Below are 22,221 nucleotides of genomic sequence, written 5' to 3'. Positions count from 1 at the left end.
CACTGAACTGCAGGCTGCAGAAGGTCGGTAGTTCAGCAGTTCGAGACCCGATTGTGCCGCATGACGGAGTGAGCTCCTGTCTCTAGTTCCAGCTCCTGCCAACCTAGCAGTTCGAAAGCAAGAAATTGCAAGTAGATAAATAGGTACCACTTCAGTGGGAAGGTAACAGCGTTCCGTGCACCTTGGTGTTTAGTCATGCCGGCCACATGACCACGGAAGTGTCTTCGGACAGCGCTGGCTCTTCGGCTTTGAAACGGAGATAAGCACCGCAACCCGAGAGTCGGATTCCACTGGCTTTTGAGCAAGGGAACCTTTACCTATACCTAACAATAAGGTAGCAGTTTCCAGGCTTAATTTCTTAGTGAGAAGTTGACCCTTCCCCGAATCTTGAGGTGGGAGTGCATGTCAGCACTTGTGGGCCCTGGTTTGAAATTCTCCGTACTTTCTCTCCTGTGCTAGTACCTAGCAGCTACACATGATTTGGGAAGTTGAGAGATTCTGAATAGCATTTCATCCATTTTCTCTTAGTTGACTCAAATGCTGTCTAGTTCCTGCTTTCATTAGCTAGGAGTAATCTAGGCTGTGCAACAGAACCTGTTTACAACTCCAGATCTTAGTTCCAGGTATAAAATATTGAGCATTGGCAGAGTGCATTACCTTTTGGCTAAGGAACAGAGGCAGTTCATAAAATTCTTAACACAGTGCATATCACTACTGATAGGAAACAAATAAGTGGCCACTCTTTCATGGTAAGCAGCACTGGAGAGACAGAACCAGTCTCCTTTGAAGATGTGGAAGGCAAAGTAACAATTTTGAAGACCCAGATTTTGCTGCACTGTTTCCAGTTCCAAATATAATATTGAATACAATCCATTGAATACAGTCCATAGCATATCAATACAGTTTTTTTCAGAGCCCCTGCAGCCTGTTTGGTGTTGCTTATCCACACATGAGAATGCAGAAATAGAGAAGCATAGACCCTGGACTTACCTGGGGTCCTGTGTGTGGGCCTGCAGGGGGAGGCAGAAGGCATAGGCAGCAGCATTGCAGTGGACTTGAAGCTGAAGGGGGCTGCTGCACCTGCACAGCTCCCCTCCCCCCAGCCTAGCCAATCAGACAGGACCTGACATGGTCAGGGATGGGTGGGTGGGGGATATAGCCAGCTCTGCTGCACCATTCCAGTCAGCTTTTTTTGCATTGTCATGGTTGGTTTTGTTGTAACTCCTTGCTTCCTTTGTCACAACTGTATTGGTGGTGTGAGCATGGGGATAGATCCATTTTGGGGGGAAATGTGGCCTCTGTGTCTTTGGGGACCCTCTTAAGTGATTTTGGGGTGAAGGCTTTCAGGGGACATGCCCAGCTTGGTGTCTGTCAAAGCACCCTCACTTCAAGTGGCAAGGGTGACCACTTAGTGGCTTCCATCCATGTGGTATCCTTAAAACTGCCATCCCATGCTATCCCCCAGGTGGCCTGGGGGGGTAGTATGCTCATCAGCTGGCAGGTCTGTCACCAATAAAGTTGTGGCCAGTTTTAACCCAACAGAAGTTGTCTGACTGAATTGTGTGTGCTCATGGGGTTTTTGCCTTGCCATCCCCTGCCTCTCATCTTGGGACTGGGCCAGCAACTCACATGTACTGCATTTTCCCTGTTAACTATATGACCTATTTAGGAAAGGCCCAAGTGTATGGAAGACCTGTGCGACTCTTTTCTCAGAAATTATCACATATGACACACTCACAGAAGCTGGGACAAAAGTTAAATACTGATGCATTCAGTCAAGATACAGATAAACTGTCCAGAGAAATCTTACATTTTCAGCTTTGTTAAATACCTTGTTAAGAGCAATGCAGACTTTTCAGTCAGTTGTAATCAATTTCCATCGCTGTTAAGTTGGACCAATATAATATTTTTGCTTTTTTGTATCATTTATCACAAAAGGAGAAAATGTATGAGTACTTTCCAAGGGGAACCTTTCATCGTTCTCAGGTATCAATGGAAGAATTACCTATTGCTGCCTTATAATTAATTGATTGCTTGCTAATTAATACAAGAAGATGAGGGCAAATGAGAAGGTTCTGAAAGTAGCATAGCTTTGACTCTGTGCAATAGGATGGCAATGATGATTTCTTTTGGAAAGGATCCACTTTCAAGGAGCAGCATGACAGTCTTAAAATTACCACTGTGTAAACAGTTTATGATGGTGCTTTTTTCTACCCAGTGATTTACTTTGTGTGTGTGTTCTTAAGTAGCAAACATATCAATAGGGATTATTTTTGGGATTATTTTTCCATCTTTGCAATTGTTGCTGCTATTAAGAAGATTTTGACAAGGAAGAACATTTGTATATGGGGCTTCCACAGTGTATCTATAAAGGTTTCAAAACCCAAATGCACAGGCTTGGATCCTGTGATGTTGTTCCCTTCGTGCTTCTCTCCAGTCACTGTGGAGGCTTTCTTTTGCTGTAACCCTCACTTGCTCCGCTGCTAACACTTCCGCATGTGCAAGACCAGTCTTTTTCAAGGAGTCTTTACAAGCACACACAGAAGTGCTAGCAGCCATGCACAGTTTTCATAACAAGTTTGACATGTTTGTATGTTTAAAGCTGATACTAGCAAGCAAGATAAATTAATGTTTCTGAAGTTTCAGCTCTGATTTGTGATATTTACTGCCTATTCCCAAAAAAGACAGCATTGTAACGTTTTGCTGTACTCTGACATGAATGCGACACAATATTACCGAGAGGCAGTGGTTCAAAAAACTTGCAGATAACAGTTCCATTTGTTGGCCAAAAGGAAAAAGACATGATTATGCTCAGTTTTGGTAAGATGATGAAACACAAAAATGATTTCTTCTAGTTTATGGATGCAGTTATTGCACCATCTTTAATACAGAGCAGGATACAAGCAGGAATAGATATTGTTTTGCCTGCTTTTTAGTGAAATAAGTGGCTGAATTTTATAAACATATTTACAGTGCAATCCTGAGCAGAGGTACACACAAAGCCACTGACTTCAGTGTTTGGGATTGTGCTGTCTGTCTACTCATCATAACAATTATTCACTTCCACCCTTTCAAACTGAACAAGTGGTGTACCTAAGCCTGCAACCAAATGTATTGTGCTCCTTTCTTTTCCAGAACCAAAGAAAATGGCTTTGACAGAGAGCCTTTGCACTCAGAGCATCCAAGCAAGCGGCCCTGCACTATTAGCCCAGGCCAGCGGTACAGTCCAAATAATGGCTTGTCTTACCAGCCCAATGGTCTGCCTCACCCTACCCCGCCTCCACCTCAGCATTACCGTTTGGATGATATGGCCATTGCCCACCACTACAGGGACTCATACAGACACCCCAACCACAGGGACCTCAGGGACAGAAACAGACCTATGGGTAAGCAGACCTCTTCCAAATCCATAAATGAGTTAAACGTCATACTTTAGTTACTATTTCATTGTTGTAGATTCACGTGGGTAGCCATCTTGGTCTGAAGTAGCAGAACGAAGTTTGAGTCCAATGGAACCTCTAAAACCGACAGAGTTTTATTCAAGGTATAAGCTTATACCTTGAATAAAACTTTATTGGTCTTAAAGGTGCCACTGGACTCAAATGTTGTTCTATTTCATCTAAACTAAGTATAAGAGAACCCTTGGGCTGATCCCAGCGCAGAGCTTGGTGGAAAAGATAACGCCACATATAAATTGCTTCTTTTCCTTCTTCCCCACAAGGCAAGAATGAAAAATACTCCTGGATATTCTGTACCCTTCCTTCCTTTCCCTTCTAAACAGAAATTTAAAGAGTTCCCAGTTTTTTTTAAGTATGAAAGGCACAGAAATGTGTGGATAAGAAAGAGCCTTTTAAAAACTAACAAATTTATTGTACCAGGTCCCATGGGCCAGAGTCGGTTTCATCAGATGCATCCCATATTTTATTAAGTATTTTTCTTTTCTTTTCTTTTTTTAAAAAAAATCCCACATGGATATAGGGAAAACGTGCTCGGCACGTCTCTTGTGTCCAACCCACTGAAACAAAAAGAAGTTGCAAAGAAGTGTGTAGTCATGCTTGTGAGTTCTTTTTAATTCAATGGAATTGCATTGGAGACATTCCTAAAACTGTACTGGCTTGCACAAATTAGTTCTGTTGTCTTCCTGTCATTGTCCTTTATGGGCTTTCTTCTTTTTCAGTTGGGAACTTTGAAAATCTGTGTGCCTCTGGCTCTGTGGGCCCCGACTGTTTTTATTTGATTTGACTGAAGCCCTCCTGCATTTTGTTATTGTATTGCATAATGGCTGTGTGGCATAACCAGGCAACTCTGTGCATGCCTGTAACTTATGAAGATATGCAGAACATGAAAATATTGTTCTTGGCAGGGTTGCATGGCACGCGTCAAGAAGAAATGATTGACCATAGGCTAACAGACAGAGAATGGGCAGAAGAATGGAAACACCTTGACCATGTAAGGCACATGACATTCTTTAACTTGCTCACACACACACACACACACACATACACACAGCATGAAAAGAAATTGTAGTTTTCTCCCAGTCAGGGTTCATACATGGATATGATATTTGTGGACTGGTTAGTTGGTTGTGCTCATACTACTTAAACATGTAAGCAATATATGGGAGTATAGGAAGTTGGGTTTGACATATGCATGAGCTGAGGCTGTAAACAGGAAATTTCCAGTTCATATTGTTTCTCTGCAGTGATCAGGTTGTTCTACCATGCAGTCCTAAGCAGAAGTACACCCTACTAAGTCCAATAAAGTAAATGGACTTAAAACTCTGCTTAGTTTTAAGTCCTTTAGAGGTCTTAACTGAGCTTAGGATTGTATGGTTAGCCAAGCAACTACCACCACATCCACAGTATGGAGACCAGAATACTGTCCTGCCTCCATTCCTGTTGTAAGTATTACTGTGTATATATGTAAATATTACATATGTACATACAAATGAAATATTCCTGTATAGTTTCTAAATATTGTTTTATCAGTGTTTTGTGTGAACGATATGCAATTTACCTAGGCATTATTATTGAGTTAGGAAGTTGTCGTGGTTGAGGTCTGTTCTTCTGTTTCATGATTTTGTTCCCCTCTGTAAACTAGGCAGTAACATTCATGGAAGTTGTCATGGTTGAGGTCTGTTCTTCTGTTATATGATTTTGTTCCCCTCTGTAAACTAGGCCAGTGCTAGCGTGAGGGGAGAACCATAGCATGGGTGTCCTCCTGTATGTTCTGGGACATCTCACGTTAACTCCATGGCATAGGAAGAAAGACCTCTAAAATTTATAAATGTTTGGGGGCAAATTGATAATAGAAAAAGTCAACCTAAGTGTTTGAACTGTTACTTTACAGCTTACCAGTTGTTCTGAAGTTGAAGTTCTCATTGTTTTGTTAGACTGAAAATAAACGATGATCCTAATCATTCACTTTCCCATTCTGACATCTAGCTCTTAAACTGCATCATGGACATGGTGGAAAAAACGAGGCGCTCTCTCACTGTGCTACGGCGATGTCAGGAAGCTGATCGGGAAGAACTCAATTACTGGATACGGCGGTACAGTGATGCGGAAGATTTAAAAAAAGGCAGTGGTAGTAATCATTCCAGGCAGCAGAGTCCAGTGAATCCAGATCCAGTCCCTTTAGGTATTATTTCTAAAGTGGAAACATATGAGTGTGTCAGGTGATCTTCTCTGTTATGCTGTGTTGCTTAGATTTTTGCCTGTGTCTGTCAGAATGTCTCCTTTCTTCCATTTTTCTTTTTCTCACTCTTTTTTTTTTTTGCAGCAGTTTGCTGTGTCTCTGCTTTATTCAGAATCCCCCATAAAAGGAAATTTGACACTTCCGTGTACTCACCTGAATTAGGCCTATCAGCAGCTACTGAATATATTTAACATGTGAAACCTATCTATCCGGACTGTATTAATATAAACAAGACAAAATTACCATCAATTTTAAGGAAAGGTCTTGCCAAAATAACTACTATGGGCGCCACTCTGGTCCCTCTGAAATCTCTCCCTTTCCACTTACAAATTATTAAAAATTCTGCCAAGTTTCACTTTGTTGTATCTAAGGGAAATTTGAACAGGAACAGTTTACAGAAGAGATCTTTCCTTCTCCTTGTTTATCTTGGGGGGAAATGAAACAAACTGGTGATCTCAGAATGGCTGGGTTGAATCCAGTTAACTATAAAAGGAATGAGTTCATAGAAATGTGATTGCTCCTCACTTCTTTCTGCATCCTCCTGTCCCACCCAAAAGCTGCTCCTAAGGGTTGGAGGGCCTTCAGGGACATACTGGGATATAGCTTGAGGGCTGGAACTCAAGAGGAAATTAACTTCAGTTAATTCTTTCTTCTTACTCTAGCCCCCAACACCAATTCCCACTCTGTTTCTGCTTTTCAGGGAAGCGCAAGGGCCTTTACCGAAAAGGGTAGAAAATCCTTTTCATTAATTCGTTCAATTTACAGTTCTGCAGAGCCAGTCCATAGTTGTCTTGAGCGGGAAAGAGCCAGTTTGTTTCATGTTTACCAAGAAAACAATAAATATATTTGTCCTGTATTGCCTGATAAATTGTATGGAGAAACACAGCCAACTCTGTTCTTTATAGTCAGAGGCAGGAAGCCAGTCATTGTTGAGTGAGCGCAAGGCACACTGTTGCAGTAGTAGGTACTCTTTCTTGGAACTGATGGAATATGCCTCTGTCATGTTAAAAATGCAAAAAAAATTAACTAAGGCCATCATGAAGTATAAATATTGCTTTTTTTGTTATGTGTACTGCAAAATGCCAGAGGTTCCCCTTTGTCATTTTTAATGAGCTAATCCACCCTGTAAAAATTACCAGCTTGTCATCTCAAGTAGCTTTGGGTGGAGGAGGGGAAGGCCATCTGTTGTGCCTTTGTGATTTATGGTGGTATCCAAGCTACAGGGCACTTTCCACCATATCTACTATAGTCTGCCTGTTCTCAGGTTTATTATAATGGCTATGCTCAGAAAACCTTATTTATACAATTCTGTGCATACATGCAAAAATCTTCTGCTTAGTCAAATGGATGCAGTTTGATTTTATTTGTGCAAGGATCTTGTCCAAGCTGCTTGTGTAAGGAAAATATGGCTTCTAATGTGGAAGTGTTATTGTTATGTGCAGAAATTTTCTGGATGATGACCTTTGTAATCAAAAAGTGCTTTGAGATGAGGGACTATAGCATATGCATATAGAAGGTATTGAATTCAGTGCTTGACACCTTTGTTTACAAGTAACTCAGATATTAGGAGCAAGAAACACTTCTGTCAGGGACTTTGGACACACGCTACTGGTCAAATCAGATAGCGGGCTGGATCTCTGTTTTCTACTGCTTCCAAGGACAACACTAGATCTTATAGGGTTACAGTGCAATACTAAGTAGAATTGCCTTTTCTATGGCCATTGGCTTCAGTGGACTTAGAGGAGTGTAACTGACTTCAATATGACATTCTGCTTATTTTATTTATTTATTTATTTATTTATTTATTTGCCTTTAATTTGTATCCCGCCTTGCCGGTACAAACTGGCACACGAGAATAGATCAGTTGAATGGTAGAAGAAATTTTTCTAACTCGCCATCACTGAAAGTCTTCAAGCAGAAGCTGGATAGCTAGCCATCGGTTAGTGTTGCTCTAAACTTAGATTTCCTGGATTGAGCAGGTGTACAGGTAGTACTAGATTTTCTGGATTGAGCAGGTAGTACAACCGTACTAGATGGCCTATAAAACACTTTCCATCTCTCTGTTTCTGGATGGATCAATGGGCTGATTCAGCATAAGGTTGCATGAAATGAAAACTAGGTGACATCATGTAGATCCAAATGCGGATGTTAAAAAAATAGCAAAAGGTTTTATATTTTGAGGTCTGCAAAAAAAAAAAAAGCCCAACCTTGAAAAACAATATACTTTTGTGTCTTTAGCAGTAAAACACTACTTACGTTTGTATATCAGTCACAGTTGGTTTAGGCTGATTTTAATTATGTAGAATATAATAAGGATGGAAGACGAGAGAGTAATTTTTTTTCACTTTTACAGTCCCCTTGAAGGGAAGCAATAAATATAATCTACCCGCTTTATTCAGGCCCTTACATAAGATGATGTTTAACATTATAAAGTGTATGGGATCCTCTGACTCTTGACTAGAACTACTCCTTACATGTGGTCCAGAGATTGTTTTGAACATCACAATCCGCTGTCACCTTCCTGAAGAATTTTATGTCATCTGCAGACTTGGCCACTTTACTACTCAATCTTAGTTCTAGGTCATTTGAGAGCAAATTAAATAGCACTAAACCTAATACAGCTCTCCAGAGGACTTGACTATTTATTTAAAACATTTCTATGCTACTTTTCCATCCAGGTAAGGGCTGCAAATATCAAGGCATTAAAAGCATTTAAATGTATATTTAAAATATTTAAGAATGCAGTAAAAACATATAGACAAGCAGGGAAGACAACCAGTAAGAGTTTACTGTGGGCACACTAAATGAAACAAACAAAAAAAAAGTCTTCCCTCACAGGTAGAAGACAATGACAGAGGAGAGACAAGCAAATCTCCCTGAGGAGGAAGTTCCAATGTTTTGGTGACATAAACTTACTTGCAGGCCCAGGGGCATAAAGGGAGCAAAGGTGAGGAATAAGACACAACACAACCATTTTTGGATAAAGAAAAATGCCACAGCTTTATTGGATGTACTGCAGGAGCATTGGCACAGCATGGGGGTGGATCCAAAAATTGGGTAACCTGCCTGCCACCTGATATAGCCTACTCCCAAACCACCTGCTGGAGTCAAACCATGAATGGCAACCCTCAGGATCCATGTGGACACTGACCACTGCATGCTTCTCTTTCCTCCTGGAGGTGAGAGCCCCACCAACAGCCCCTAATTGGCTCTACCCCAGGACCCCTTAAGAGAGTCCCCAAAATGGGGAGGAAGCGGCCATGAAGGTACAGCCTCCCACCCCGAAGAATCTGTCCCAATGCCCAAATCACCAAAAAGCTGTGACAAATAAACAAAACAACATAACCAAAATGTAACCCATAACAACAGAAATGCTGGGTGGGTGGGAAAAAGCTTCCTCTTTCTATTCCCGAGCCCTGGGCCACAAAGGCTGCACAGGCTAAGTCCTGGCTGCAGCTTTCTTCCTGTTACTTCTACCTACCTTTGTCCCGTAGTTTAACTATTTAAAGCATGAAAGGGCCTGTCTTTTGCCAACTCCTCAACACAGAAACTATCTGTCATATACCCAGGCACCTTCCGGAGTGTTTGGATTACATGTAAATATTACTTCCACCTTCTCTGTATTAAGTTCAGCCTGTTTAACCTTGCTATTTGACCAATCTCCAAACATTAATTCAGAAGAGATGCAGTTGCTTCAGCATGTTTACTTAATGAAATATGGATCTGAGTGCCTTCAGTCTATTGATGACTAATTTGTAATATTAAACAGGTTATCTATAGTACAGATGTAGTCCTGTGGAAGACTACATTGCAGTTCTAGGAGGACTGACCTTGTAATGGCCCATTGAATATGTTCTAACAAGCAGTATCAGAAAGATATGTTCTAACAAGCAATATCAGAAAGAACTGTTAGCAGTTCAGGCTGCATTAACAGACTGATGTGATTTGCTGAATCACAGGCTTCTGAAAAGGCCAAAATATCAACAGGAAAGAATTTTGTCAGCATCATGACATAGTTCCTCCATGTTCAACTGTCCTTAAGATATGAAAAGGTATTAAATTGATCTATAGCTGGTCTGAATTTTTAAAAAATATCATTATGGTCTGATTTTTTTTTTTAATGAATTGCGGGTGACCACCTCCTGTAAAGAAGCAAGGAACTTCTCTCCCCTTCCCAGGGGAAGTGTTTACTATCTCAGCCAGCAGCATCTAACCTCCACTCAGCTTTCTTTTTTTTTTTTAACTGTTTATTTATGATTTTCAGTATACATCATATCATCGGTTTACATTTCTCATTCTTGTGAGTCATACCTATTCTCCTTATCTAACCATTCATAAAACTTCTTCCATCGTTTTTCAAATATCTCCTTGCTATTACCTTGTATTGTCAAACTTAGTTTATCCATTTCCACTACTGACAACATTTTATCTATTACTTCTTTCTTAGAGGGCAGTTCTTCTTCTTTCCATTTTTTGGCTAACAATATTCTCAGCTTTCTTAACATCCCTAGATGACCAGGGAACTACACAGCATTTGGTGACCTTCACAACAGCGGGCATCTTGTCAGTGTGCTCAGTGTGGCTACAACCGTTTGCTCACAGATTTTCAAAACCCATAAGTCTTTTGGCTCAAAGAATGATGATGCTCGATCTTTTTTAAAGCTTTTGCTCACCTCCTATCCTAGATCTAGGGAAACATTTGCCTGTATTCACAAAGCTACCCAAATTAACTTCATCTTATCCGTTCTCATGTTTTTTTAAAAAAAACTTTCTAAAACATGTTTCTTATTATTTTCATCATTATTTATGGAGCTTTCCCCTTGCAATTTCAAAAAGGACTATGGAAATCTTTCATAAGATCTTGATTTAATTCTTCTTAAAGAGCCTTGGCTTCATTATCTATGTGAATTGTGGTTGGAATATGAGCTTCATTGATCTTCATACTTGGAAATTGCACCAATTAGCTGGTAATTCAGTCAATGATGTCATTGAATTCCATTTACATTTGACTCTTGCATACCTAAACAAGCTGCCAATGCAGCATTTCTCATTGTATTTGTATTATGATCAATGGCATCATGTCCAAAGGCCTTAGCAAACATTAAGATTTTATTGAAAAGCTTCTCCCATGTGGGGTTTGATAGAAGATTGTGGCTAGAGGACTCTGAATACCAGAAACAAATGTGTGCTTATGGTCCTGTGACTATTGTCTTTATTCCAGAACTCTGGCATCCAAAGCATAAACCTAAATATTGATCAGAAAATTCTCATATATAATCTGTTTCTAAAAGTAAAAGGGAACCTTTTTACATCAAAGAATGCTGTTTCCAGAGAATCTCGATGGAGATGTTTTTACCTTAATTTTCTTTCCTTGATGGTACAGTCCAAAATCCACTGAATTAATGGAATTGTAATGATCTCTGAATGCCATGTGTTATGCTTACTGTCGGCTTTATTGTTAAGCCTGCCATATTCAACAGATATGATTTATCAATGTGATTGCTACATTATCAGTGATATGCATTCAGCTATGAAGCTCTTTTTGCTGGGAGCTTAAGAGGCACCTAGCTGCTGGATGTTTCCATCTTATTGATGGTTTCACTCCAAATTAAATTTAATTAAATATAATTTTGTTTTAAAATTATTAAAGAGATAATAAGGACCTCTGTAAACAATACTGCTATCACTCTGTCATGTAGTGTTTGATTGACATTGCCTTTCCTAATACTGAATTTTGCAGCAAGTGTGCAGTATGGGAGGCAGGGATGAGTGATGCACTGACCTACCTAGCTCCAAATGTGGCATTGTCACATTACAATATTTGTCAATGTGAATGTTTATAATGTATATAATTAACGTTCAAGTGCCAGATGCCGTCATTTATTCACTCACTAACCAAACGTGAAGTTTATTTTAAAAATCCTAAAGAAAGAGGATTTGTGGCCTAGGATTTGACTAAAACTTGAACTACAAGTTTAGGGATAGAAAGTGGAACTTTGACCCACTCCAGACCAAACACTTTACTGTACTTGGATTATACATCTTTAGACTGCAGGTATGTGAACATGTTTGAATGCATAACTGTGAAAACATATTCCTACACATAGAAAACTGGGGTGTCAAGAAGAACATTAAACCATTGAATCAATAAATACTGCAGACATTGAAATGATACTGTCCTAAAAATGATTTCCCACATTATGACCTGTTAGCCTAAACCAAAAAATTGTCAAGAGATCCAGTCTTGTTTCCAAGATCTTACAGGAGAAGAGAATGGACAACTAAGCATAATTCTTCCTGTAATAGTTCCTCACCTTCCCTTTAGAAAAATAAATGTACAACATTTTTTTCTAAAGCTTGACTGCAAGCAACAGTGAAGAGGGAAGTGTCAAGAATCTCATGTGGATGACTTTAAGAGATCTGTAGTCCATAGTAATTTACAGTGGCAAAGAATCTGATCAATGTAGGATAAATTGTTCGATCTCTTCTATAAAATGGTATTTAGCCAGTTTGGGGCAGTGGTGAAGTGCACGGACTCTCATCTGGGAGACCCGGGTTTGCTTCCCCACTCCTCCTGTTGCAGCTGTTGGATGACCTTGGACAAGCCATAGTTCTGTCAGAGCTATTCTCTCAAGACCAGTTCTCTCACTCAGCCCCACCTACCTCACAGGGTGCCTGTTGTGGGGAGGAGAAGGAAAAGGAGTTTGTAAGCCGCTCTGAGACTCCCAAGTGAAGGGCAGGGTATAAATCCAATCTCCTCCTCCTCCTCCTCCTCCTCGTCTATTTTTTCCATTTTATATAAAGATTATATTTGCTCCTTTGTCAGAAGCATTGAACAGCATTTTTAAAAATTGTCTTTCAGCATCTCTCATAGTACTTTTTCTTTTCCCCTTTTCTTTCCCCTCCTTACAGATTCACATCGGGAATTCCTTCACAGGCCTGCTTCTGGATATGTGCCAGAAGAGATCTGGAAGAAAGCTGGTAAGAATTGTTTTAAAACATGAATGTAGCAGTTTGGCAGCTGTGTGTATTTGTTAATGTGCTGATATGAGGAATGGGGGAAAGGCATACTAGCAACAAACCAAAATTTCAGTTAATACTTCTAAGCTGGAAGATATCAGAATACAAAATCTTTTTTAGCTATAGCAACATCTATCTCTGTAGAGAACAGCATGTCAATATGGTATTTAAACAAAACAAATCATTTTCAGAAGTTACATTGCATTTTCTTCTAGAAGAGATGTGCTTGAGCACAAAACTAGGGAAGATCTATGAGTAGGATCTTGCACAATTGTTGAAAATTAGCAGATCTTTGAGGATCAAGGAAGGATCTCTTGGTTTGTATGTCTATCCGTTTCATCCCAAGCTAGTCTGAAGCTTCACTTGAGGCTCAATATTTGTTTAACTGTTTACATTTATGAGGTAGAATTTCTGACTTTAAAAAAGATATTAACAGTGAAAGTCTTCAGTTAGGAAGCCTTAATGTTTTTGAGGTTTAAGCAAGGGTCAGTCCGGAAGAAATGTACCATGCTTAGCTGCTTCTGTGGAATGTGGAATTCTGTGGGACTATGCATTAGCTTTTTGGTAGGACTAAGTTTATGGATGTCGATGCAACAAACATGAAATTAAGCAAACTTCGGAGCATGACGGAAGACAGGATGGCCTGGCATGATGTGGTCCATGGGGTCGCGAAGAGTCGGACTTGACTATGCGACTGAACGACAACAAGAACAAGTTTATGGATCAGTGTGAGGTCCAATTTCTGGATCCTATCGTGCTAGCATTAGAGGACTCTGCCAATCCATGCTATCTGTCTCCTGCATGGGACTATAGTGTGATGGATAGAGTGTTGGAATTAGAATGGAGGCAGCTTGATTCTAATTCCTGCTCAACCACCAAGCCCACTAGGTGGCACTGGCCAAGTCAGAAAATTCTTCCTGATGATGACAAAAAGTGCTGGCCAAATTTGTCACTATTTATTTTATTTAAACTATGCTGTGCTCACAACCAAGGTTCTTGAGGACAGACTAATGCACAATATGTACTCCTCATGCAGTGAATTCCCTTCTTTAGAAGGGGAGCTATACTGGGGAAATATCACTGTACTGGCTGACTTCACTACATTGGTTCCTAGTACAGATGCCAGCCCCCAGGTGAGACCTGGGGATCCCCTGGAATTACAGCTCATCTCCACACTACAGAGATCAGTTCCCCTTGAAAAATGGGTGCTTTGGCAAGTGGAATCTATGGCATTGTACTCCACTGAGGTTCCTGTCTTCCCCAGGGTCCACCCCCACATCTACAGGAGTTTCCCCACCTGGAACTCGAAACTCTACCCCCCTAACCCTTGCTGGTGGCAAAGGAGGACCTGGCAACCCTAATCCCTTGACTAGATTACTGAAACATGCTGTGCATGGGCTGTCCTTGAAGACAACTAGGAAGTTGGCCACCTGTTTGCTTATGGGTGTGTGCCACTATGAACATATGACAGTAGTATCAAAACACTTTCACTGGTTACCTATATGCTTCTGGGTTCATTTCAATGTATGGGTCTTACCTTTAAAGTCGTTCATGACTTGGGGCCATCTGCTGTCCTGGAGAGAGGCAAAATGCACCTTTGCTTGTTTGTTTGTGTAAGGTAATGCTTTTCTGCATCTCCTTTTGCTTACTTGGCTTTTGGAGATGGGATGTTCCTTGATCTGGCTGCTGGGGTTTCTGGCTAGTTATTAGTTTTCACTGTTGCTTTTTAAAATTTAGGCTGATGGCATATTGTACGGATTTTTTGTTTCATGCTTTTAATGAACCTCTTTTCAGGTTGTTCTCTTATCTGTCTTGAGTTTTAAGATATAAATATTGTAGGTCAATAAAACTCACCTGCCTCCCATCAGCTTTTAACCAAAGCACTTGTTGCCGTTGGAAAGAACTTCAGCTGGCCGCACTCTGATCTCTGTGAAAACCTTCTGTTGCCATTATTGCTGCTACTTTCCCTTCTCCAACAAGGGGGAAAGTTATTCTGTCTTGTCCAAGTTATTCTGCCACCACTAAGGAATCCTCATCTACTCATTGTTTTCCGTGGAAGACCTCCTGAATATTCATAGTTTCAGAGGGCGCCCTGTTGGTCTGCAGTAGAACAGTTAAATTAGGGTCCAGTAGGACGTTAGAGGCCAAGAAGATTTTCAGGATATGAGCTTTCGAGTGTCAAAGCTCACTTCGTATGATGAAAGCGCTACTGGACTCGAATTTAACTGAATATTCATGTTGCTGTTCCCCAGACAGAAAAAAGGATTGGGGGTGGGAGAAATCAAACTGTTGGAATGAGGCATCCTATAGTTTAATAAAAATGAAATTGACAAGCTTTCCCTACTTCTGCTCTGCAGCTACAGCTTCAAGCGGGGAGGGAACCATCACCACCACCACCCCATTTTTGTGTTGAACCTCTTGCAGGACTTGATTACGATTTCAGCTCCAGGGACTCCATATCTCATACATGGGTTGCTCTTAATAGAAGCAGAGGGCTGTTCAGTGCCAAGCCTATGCTGGCACGGAGCTGATAAACTTTCCAAGAGTCCTGTATGCTGTTCCTCCTTCCCCACCCCCAGTATACACACTCCAAAGCAAGCTGATTGCCGAAAGGGAATCCTTTGTACACAACTGCTCACACTTTATGCTGATATACTTGAACCTGGACAAGTTTTTCAACAGTGAATACAGATGTCATAGAAATATTTCTTAAATGATACTACTCATTTAATCTATGGGTTCTGAGTAGTGCCACATTGAAATTGAGTAGTGCCACACTGGAATCTGCATAAATCAGGCTTAACAGCCATAGAATCAGAGAATCACAGAGGTGGAAGGGGCCATACAGGCCATCTAGTCCAACCCCTTGCTTAATGCAGGATCAGCCTACAGTATCCTTGACAAGTGTTTGTCCAGCCGCTGCTTAGAGACTGCCAGTGAGCGGGAGCTCACCACATCCCTAGGTAGCTGATTCTACTGTTGAACAACTCTTACTGTAAAAACGTTTTTTCTAATATCCAGCTGGTAGCTTCATGCCCTTAATTTAAACCCATTATTGCAAGTCCTATCCTCTGCTGCCAACAGAAACAGCTCCCTGCCCTCCTCTGACAGCCCTTCAAATACTTAAAGAGAGCAATCATGTCCCTCCCTCAGCCTCCTCTTCTCCAGACTGAACATTCCCAAGTCCCTCAGCCTTTCCTCATAGGGCTTGGTCTCCAGGCCCCTGATTATCCTTGTTGCTGTCCTCTGCACCCGCCCCATTCTGTCCACATCCTTTTTGAAGTGAGGCCTCCAGAACTGCACACAATACAACTGCACACAATAGTCCAGGTGCAGCCTGACCAATGCAGTGTACAGTGGGACTATGGCATCTTATGATTTGCATATTATGTCTCTGTTGATACACCCCAATATCACATTAGCCTTTTTTGTCACTGCATCACACTGGCTGCTCATATTTAACTTATGGTCCACCTATACCCCAAGATCTTGTTCACACACACTGCTACCCAGAAGTGTACCCCCCCAATCCAGTATGTGTGTTCCTTGTTTTTGTTACCCAGATATAAAATCATTTTATATTCACTATGATGTATGAAAAAAATGCAACAGCCAAAGTAACCTCTGAATCCACCCCAACCAAAAATCTACTCTATTTTTCTCCCACTGATGCACCTCCCATCCCACATAGGGATGATATAATTCACCAATCTCTCATATTTGAGAAAAAGGGATATTCCCATTTACAATGTTCCAGTGAATCAATTAACCCAGTAGCACATAAGCATAGCTTCTCCGAATAGGGAGAGCCTTCATATAATGACCATTAATTACTTGTGATGGTATAGAATTCAACCTAGCAAGCATAGACGCTCTATAACAGGGCACAGTCAACTCTTTAATGTACAGTGGGAAACTTCTGGGATTGGACAATTCCAGAGCAAACTCTACGTGCTCTAATATGACATCTTAGAAAATCCAAATCGTAGAAACAATCCAAAATTACTTTTCTAGCTCTCTTCAAGCCCACCAACTCTAATTTCAGAATTTGAATTCCATCCCAACATAGATAACCTAGTTTCGATTAGTTGTTTCCAAGAGCTTATATGAGTCCTTTCCTAACAATAAAAGGCAACAATTATTTTCCAAGGTGAATACAATCTTCAACCACATCCTGAGGGCAGCTGTCCAAGCTTGGGTTTCAAAGAAATGAACACCAAGTTCTGATCTCAAAACAGTCCCCACTACAGATCTAGAATCATAGAATTGGAAGGGATCTCCAGGGTCATCTAGTCTAACCCCCTGCACAATGCAGGAAATTCACAAATACCTCCCTCCCCACACCCCTAGTGACCCTTGTTCCATGCCCAAGATGACAAAAAACCTCCAGGATCCCTGGCCAAACTGGCCTGGAGAAAAATGTCTTCCTGACCCCTAAGTAGTGATCAGCATTCCCCTGCTTGTGTAAAAAAGGGCATGTAAGAAAGGGCCACAAGAACTAAGCACTGATGCAACCCCTTCTGCTCTTCCTCTCATGATCTGCGTAAGTCCACAGAATCAGCATTGCTGTCAGATGGCCATTTAGCCTCTATTTAAAAAACCCCAAAGAAGGAGAGCCCACCACCTCCCAAGGAAGCCTGTTCTTCTGAGGAACTGCTCTGTCAGTAAGTTCGACCTAATATAGGGACTCCAGTGAGACTACACAAAATTTTTGTCAGTGAATGGTCCAGTGTTTCTTGACAAACCGGAGCACCATTTAGAAATTGAGTTACTACCTTACAATTACATACTGTCACTGCAGCAGGAAGATATTGCCTTAGTATAAAAAAAATGTGTAATAGCTTTGGAAGTTATCACGGCCTTTTCCCAAGCATTCCTAAAACGGATCTTCCATCACAAATTTGTCTGGAAGTAGACCCCTAAGTAACAAAACTGATTCACTTGTTCTAACTTTTGCTTGCCAGTTCTCCAGATATATTTTGGAGATCGTGACCTAGAAAAGACCATGAATTTAGATTTATTGCCAGTTTGGTGTAGTGGTTAAGTGTGCGGACTCTAATCTGGGAGAACCGGGTTTGATTCCCCACTCCTCCACTTGCACCTGCTGATGTGACCTTGGGTCAGTCACAGGCTCTGGCACAGCTGTCCTTGAAAAAGAGCAGTTTGTGTCAGAGCTCTCTCAGCCCCACCCACCTCACAGGGTGTCTGTTGTGGGGAGGGGAAGGGAAAGGAGTTTGTAAGCCGCTCTGAGACTCCAAGTGAAGGGCGGGATATAAATCCAATCTCTTCTTCTTCTTCTCTTCTATTGTAGTTGACATTAAGGCCTTCTTGTCCACAGTATTCAACAAAGGCCTTTACCAGTCAGTGCAAACCTAACAGCATCCTGGTGCACAAAAATATTAATGTTGCTTTGATACTAAAATTTCATATTTTTACATTGCTATGTTAGATAGTGAACCATAACTACAGAAATCAAAATATATTAACTTCCTCAGGAAAAAAATCTTTCAGTTATAGTAGTCAGAATTTTTTTTTTAAAGCTTTGATTGAAGCTTTGGAAGCATATGTGTGTGCATGCATGCATTTTGATATGCACACAAACACACTTATGCAAATACAGGAAGATTATTATAAAGCATTGATACTGTTTCTGGACTATGGACAATAGAATGGTGCCAGGATTTTCAAAGCAGAACTGACATTTTTGTCAGAAATAAAACATTAAACACTTGGAAAGTGTGAATAAAATCAGATGATTCTGAGCGTAAGCACTAATGGTTAGCAATTTTTAATGTTTATTTCAGTTTATGTTGGAATTTGGTAAGAGAGAATTTCAGAGTGTTATTACCAAAAATATGCATATTGGAAACCGATTCATAAGATACAAAAGTCCTGTATTTAAGCAATGACTTTTTATAAATAATAAAACAGCATCATTGTTTGCAGTTGGTAATAAATATTCAAGCACCTTGCAAATGTCCTACCAATTCTCTTTGTTGATCTGTGTGTGCCGGTGGGACTAGAATAGGAATGCATAATTTAAATATAAATTGCCTTATTTGCATATACAATTAGTCAAGCTGCAGCTTTGATCGTAAGCAAAAATTATTGTCCTGTTGCCACTTAGATAGAATTGTAATTCACCTTGAATATTCAAAGTAAATTAGTCCCACACTCACATAGCTGAATGGTCTGATTTCCCGCTCCCACAAACATTTATGAGAGGGTAATGGGAGGGCACATTTTTTTAAAACTCTCATAAAAATTAGGACAGGCATCTCTTTTTTTTCTGAAACATTATTTCAGTAAAATATTTCCTCTTCAGATTTTTAGACTAGACATATCTTGGAAGACAGATCACTTTTTGTACATCAGATTTTTGTTAGCATATTTATAAATATTTCAGTCTTTTTTTTTAGTAACAACATGGAAGTAGTTGGGGTGCATCAGTTAGATTAGGGGTTTGATAATGGGATATTCAGAACTGGGTTGGATCTTGGATATTAGGTGGTGCTCTTCGATAATATGGTGCATCAAATGGTAAGATTCTGACCGCAATCCAAAGAACCATGCAAGTATTACCAAGTACCTAAGGGGACTTTGGAATTGTATTTCCAGAACTGTTTCTCTCATCTCTGTGCCCCAACACACATAGGTGAAACTGGTTGTGAAACTCAGCAGGCTGTCAAAAGCTGTTGTGATATGACACGGGGCTTTGCATTTCATAGGGGGGTGGGGAAGACAGCAATACTACTAAGGAAGCCTTTGGGCATGTTTAAAGTAGCCCTTGGGAGTCCAGCCTATATGTTTAATTTAATTGTAGCAATTTCATGGGTTAGAAGATTTGGTGTCCTTTGTTAAAGAGAAATAGATTTACAATCCCATGAAATACTGCATATCCCACTGTAACCTCAGAACGTTTGTAACTCTAATATTTTTATTCTACAGTAAAACATTTTTATTAGGAATCTTATGTTTTTAATTAAACAGAACATTTAATTAAGGTGCTTCTTAAGTGGGTGAAACAATTAGGTGCAAACACTTGAATGAAACATGTCATAATTAGTTTTAATAGAGTGTTAATTGGTACTAGGTTTGCCAAGTTAATAATGACTGCTTATTAAATTTTCAATTAATCATTGTCATTTTACTTTGAATAAAGATGAAAATTAGATACACTAAATTGGGGGAGGATAGTTTCCTTGTTAATTAGAACAGTTTTTTAAAAAAAGAAATCACTTGTTTTAGTTGTCAGTCGAACAAGTGAAATCTTCGCACTCCTCTTGCATTTTTTTTAAAAAAACCTCTGGCTCATTTATGACAAGTCATGTTTTCCAGTGTGAAAAAGAATTATGTGTTACATTAATTTCTATCTAACAAATTATAACCATCCTTGCTTTATTTTAAGGCAGTGGTTCAGACATTTATTTGCACATATGCTTATCTAGAACACTGCATTTCTGTCATTTAGCATAACCTGAAAACTATTTGAGAGAGGACAATTCTTTACAAATGTCTGTAAAAATAAATCTGTGTTTAATATGCACATTCTACAATAGCAAATGCAAGAGGGAATTTATGGCAATCAAATGTCAAAGAGCTGAGCTAAGTGATATGCTATTTGAGTTGTGGTGCCTTCCCACAGATAAACACACATCCATATACAACATTTGACACTGTGATCCACATGTATTAGGTCATAAGTAAGGTTCGTGCTCCTTAACATTGGTCAGTGACAAGGAAATTTCTCTTTGAAGTGGATGAGATTCACATGTGGTGAGCATGACAACTGCTAAACATATTGGCTTGGATCCTAACCTTTTTTTCTGCATTCAGAAGGCACTTCCACCAGAGGAAGGGAGGGAATGATTTTTGATAATTCTTCCATCACTTGAAAGCCTTCACTTTGCCTCTATGCTGTCCTGAGGGGGTCCATCAGGGGGACAATTTTGTGAGGCACTGCAGTCTACAGACTGTCCATCAGGTTGGATGTTAAGGACACCAAAAAAACAAGGGGCTGTTTCATGTCATGATAGAAAAAACTCTAATCTCCCATTTGTGGAGTCTAAAAAAATAAAGATAACTTGCAAGAAGTTATTCCTCCTAGGAGACAGGGATTCTGGAGGAAGTTACCTCTACTGCCAGTGTAGTAGCTTACTTTTTCGGTCACCTTGTGAGGACAGATGTGTTAAGCTGAACTGTACAGATCTATTTCTCAGAATTAGCTCAAACATCCAAGAGTATGTTTTTTGGTAGTTACATATTTCTAGATTGTTTTTTTGATCGACATGTGCATCAGAATGTGTCTCGGTGCAGGTCTATGTGTCAGAAAGTCTAAGCTACAAGATTTCTCCTTGATGTATGCATTTTCCATATAGAGACAGATCTTGTGTGCTCCTAAATCAGTCATTCCATCTTGAGCCCTTTAAGGTGGTATTAGTCCTGTGAGAGAATGATATTATGTCAACATCTACATGTCTGAATAAGTGTAACAGAGGACAGAAAATACCTAAGCAAATATATGCAGAATTATATTTATAATTGTTTAGTAATATGCTATCCCAACTGATATGCTATCCCAACTGTAATATGCTATCCCAACTGATAAACTGGAATGGAGTCACATTCATAGTATACTACGCAAGAACCTTCAGGGTTCTGTTTCATACTGTTACCCTTAGTTCCAGTCCCTTCAATGGTCCTGTTGAGTCAATGAAATTTTCTTGCCTCCTTTTCAGAGGAAGCAGTCAATGAAGTAAAACGTCAAGCGATGACTGAATTGCAGAAGGCAGTGTCGGAGGCAGAACGGAAAGCCCATGACATGATCACTACAGAGAGAGCTAAAATGGAGCGCACGGTAGCTGAGGCCAAGCGACAGGCTGCAGAAGATGCACTAGCTGTGATCAACCAGCAAGAAGATTCTAGTGAGGTGAGACTTTTCTCCAGACTCATTCCCAGTATAAACCAAAGTGGAAACCATCTTTGGAATTTCCCTTGCAAAATGTGACCTCTTCTCATCCTCCGGTATATATAATTCTGTTTTGGTCATGGACTTCCCTGAATCAACACGCTCCAAAATCAGTTCGCTCTCTGATCTGTCATTCAGAGGGTCTCCCTATCCACTGGCTGCTTTGCCTGAGTCTTGCCTCCAACATTCTAAACAGTTTGCTGTTCCTCTCACCCCCACAGCCCCCCCACAGCCAGTCAGAACACAGAGGTCATTTGCATATGTGGCCTGATTCGCCTTTGCCTCAGAACACAGAGGTCGTTTGCATATGCGGCCTCACTGGCCTTTCCCTCTAACATTCTAAACAGTTTGCTGTTGATGTTCTGAGGTAAAATAAATTTCCCCTGAGTGTCTGTTGGGGGAAACCAAAATTACAACTGCTTTCCAGATGGCAGAGATCAGTTCCCCTTGAGAAAATGGTGGACTCTGTGTCCTTATATCCTGCTGAGATGGCCCCTGTATGACAGCCAGTGTGACATATCAGTCAGGGCTTCAGC

General features: G+C 40.3%; 1 protein-coding gene across 1 annotated transcript in view; it reads left to right on the top strand.

The window, feature by feature from the left end:
* RUNX1T1 (runt-related transcription factor 1; translocated to, 1 (cyclin D-related)) overlaps positions 1-22,221 on the top strand; it is a 97,786-nt gene that overhangs the window by 50,607 nt on the left and 24,958 nt on the right. Inside the window, exons 6-10 of the mRNA XM_015412657.1 lie at positions 3,136-3,386; positions 4,364-4,449; positions 5,445-5,640; positions 12,610-12,678; positions 21,456-21,646. Coding sequence (XP_015268143.1) covers positions 3,136-3,386; positions 4,364-4,449; positions 5,445-5,640; positions 12,610-12,678; positions 21,456-21,646 — 793 coding nt within the window. The remainder of the gene's footprint in view (positions 1-3,135; positions 3,387-4,363; positions 4,450-5,444; positions 5,641-12,609; positions 12,679-21,455; positions 21,647-22,221) is intronic.

This window comes from Gekko japonicus, unplaced genomic scaffold, assembly GCF_001447785.1.
Source record: "Gekko japonicus isolate JY-2015 unplaced genomic scaffold, Gekko_japonicus_V1.1 scaffold268, whole genome shotgun sequence".
In the NCBI taxonomy this organism is placed as follows: Eukaryota; Metazoa; Chordata; class Lepidosauria; order Squamata; family Gekkonidae; genus Gekko; species Gekko japonicus.
The sequence above is the reverse complement of the archived record's forward strand: the minus strand, read 5'-3'. Positions and strand labels throughout refer to the sequence as shown.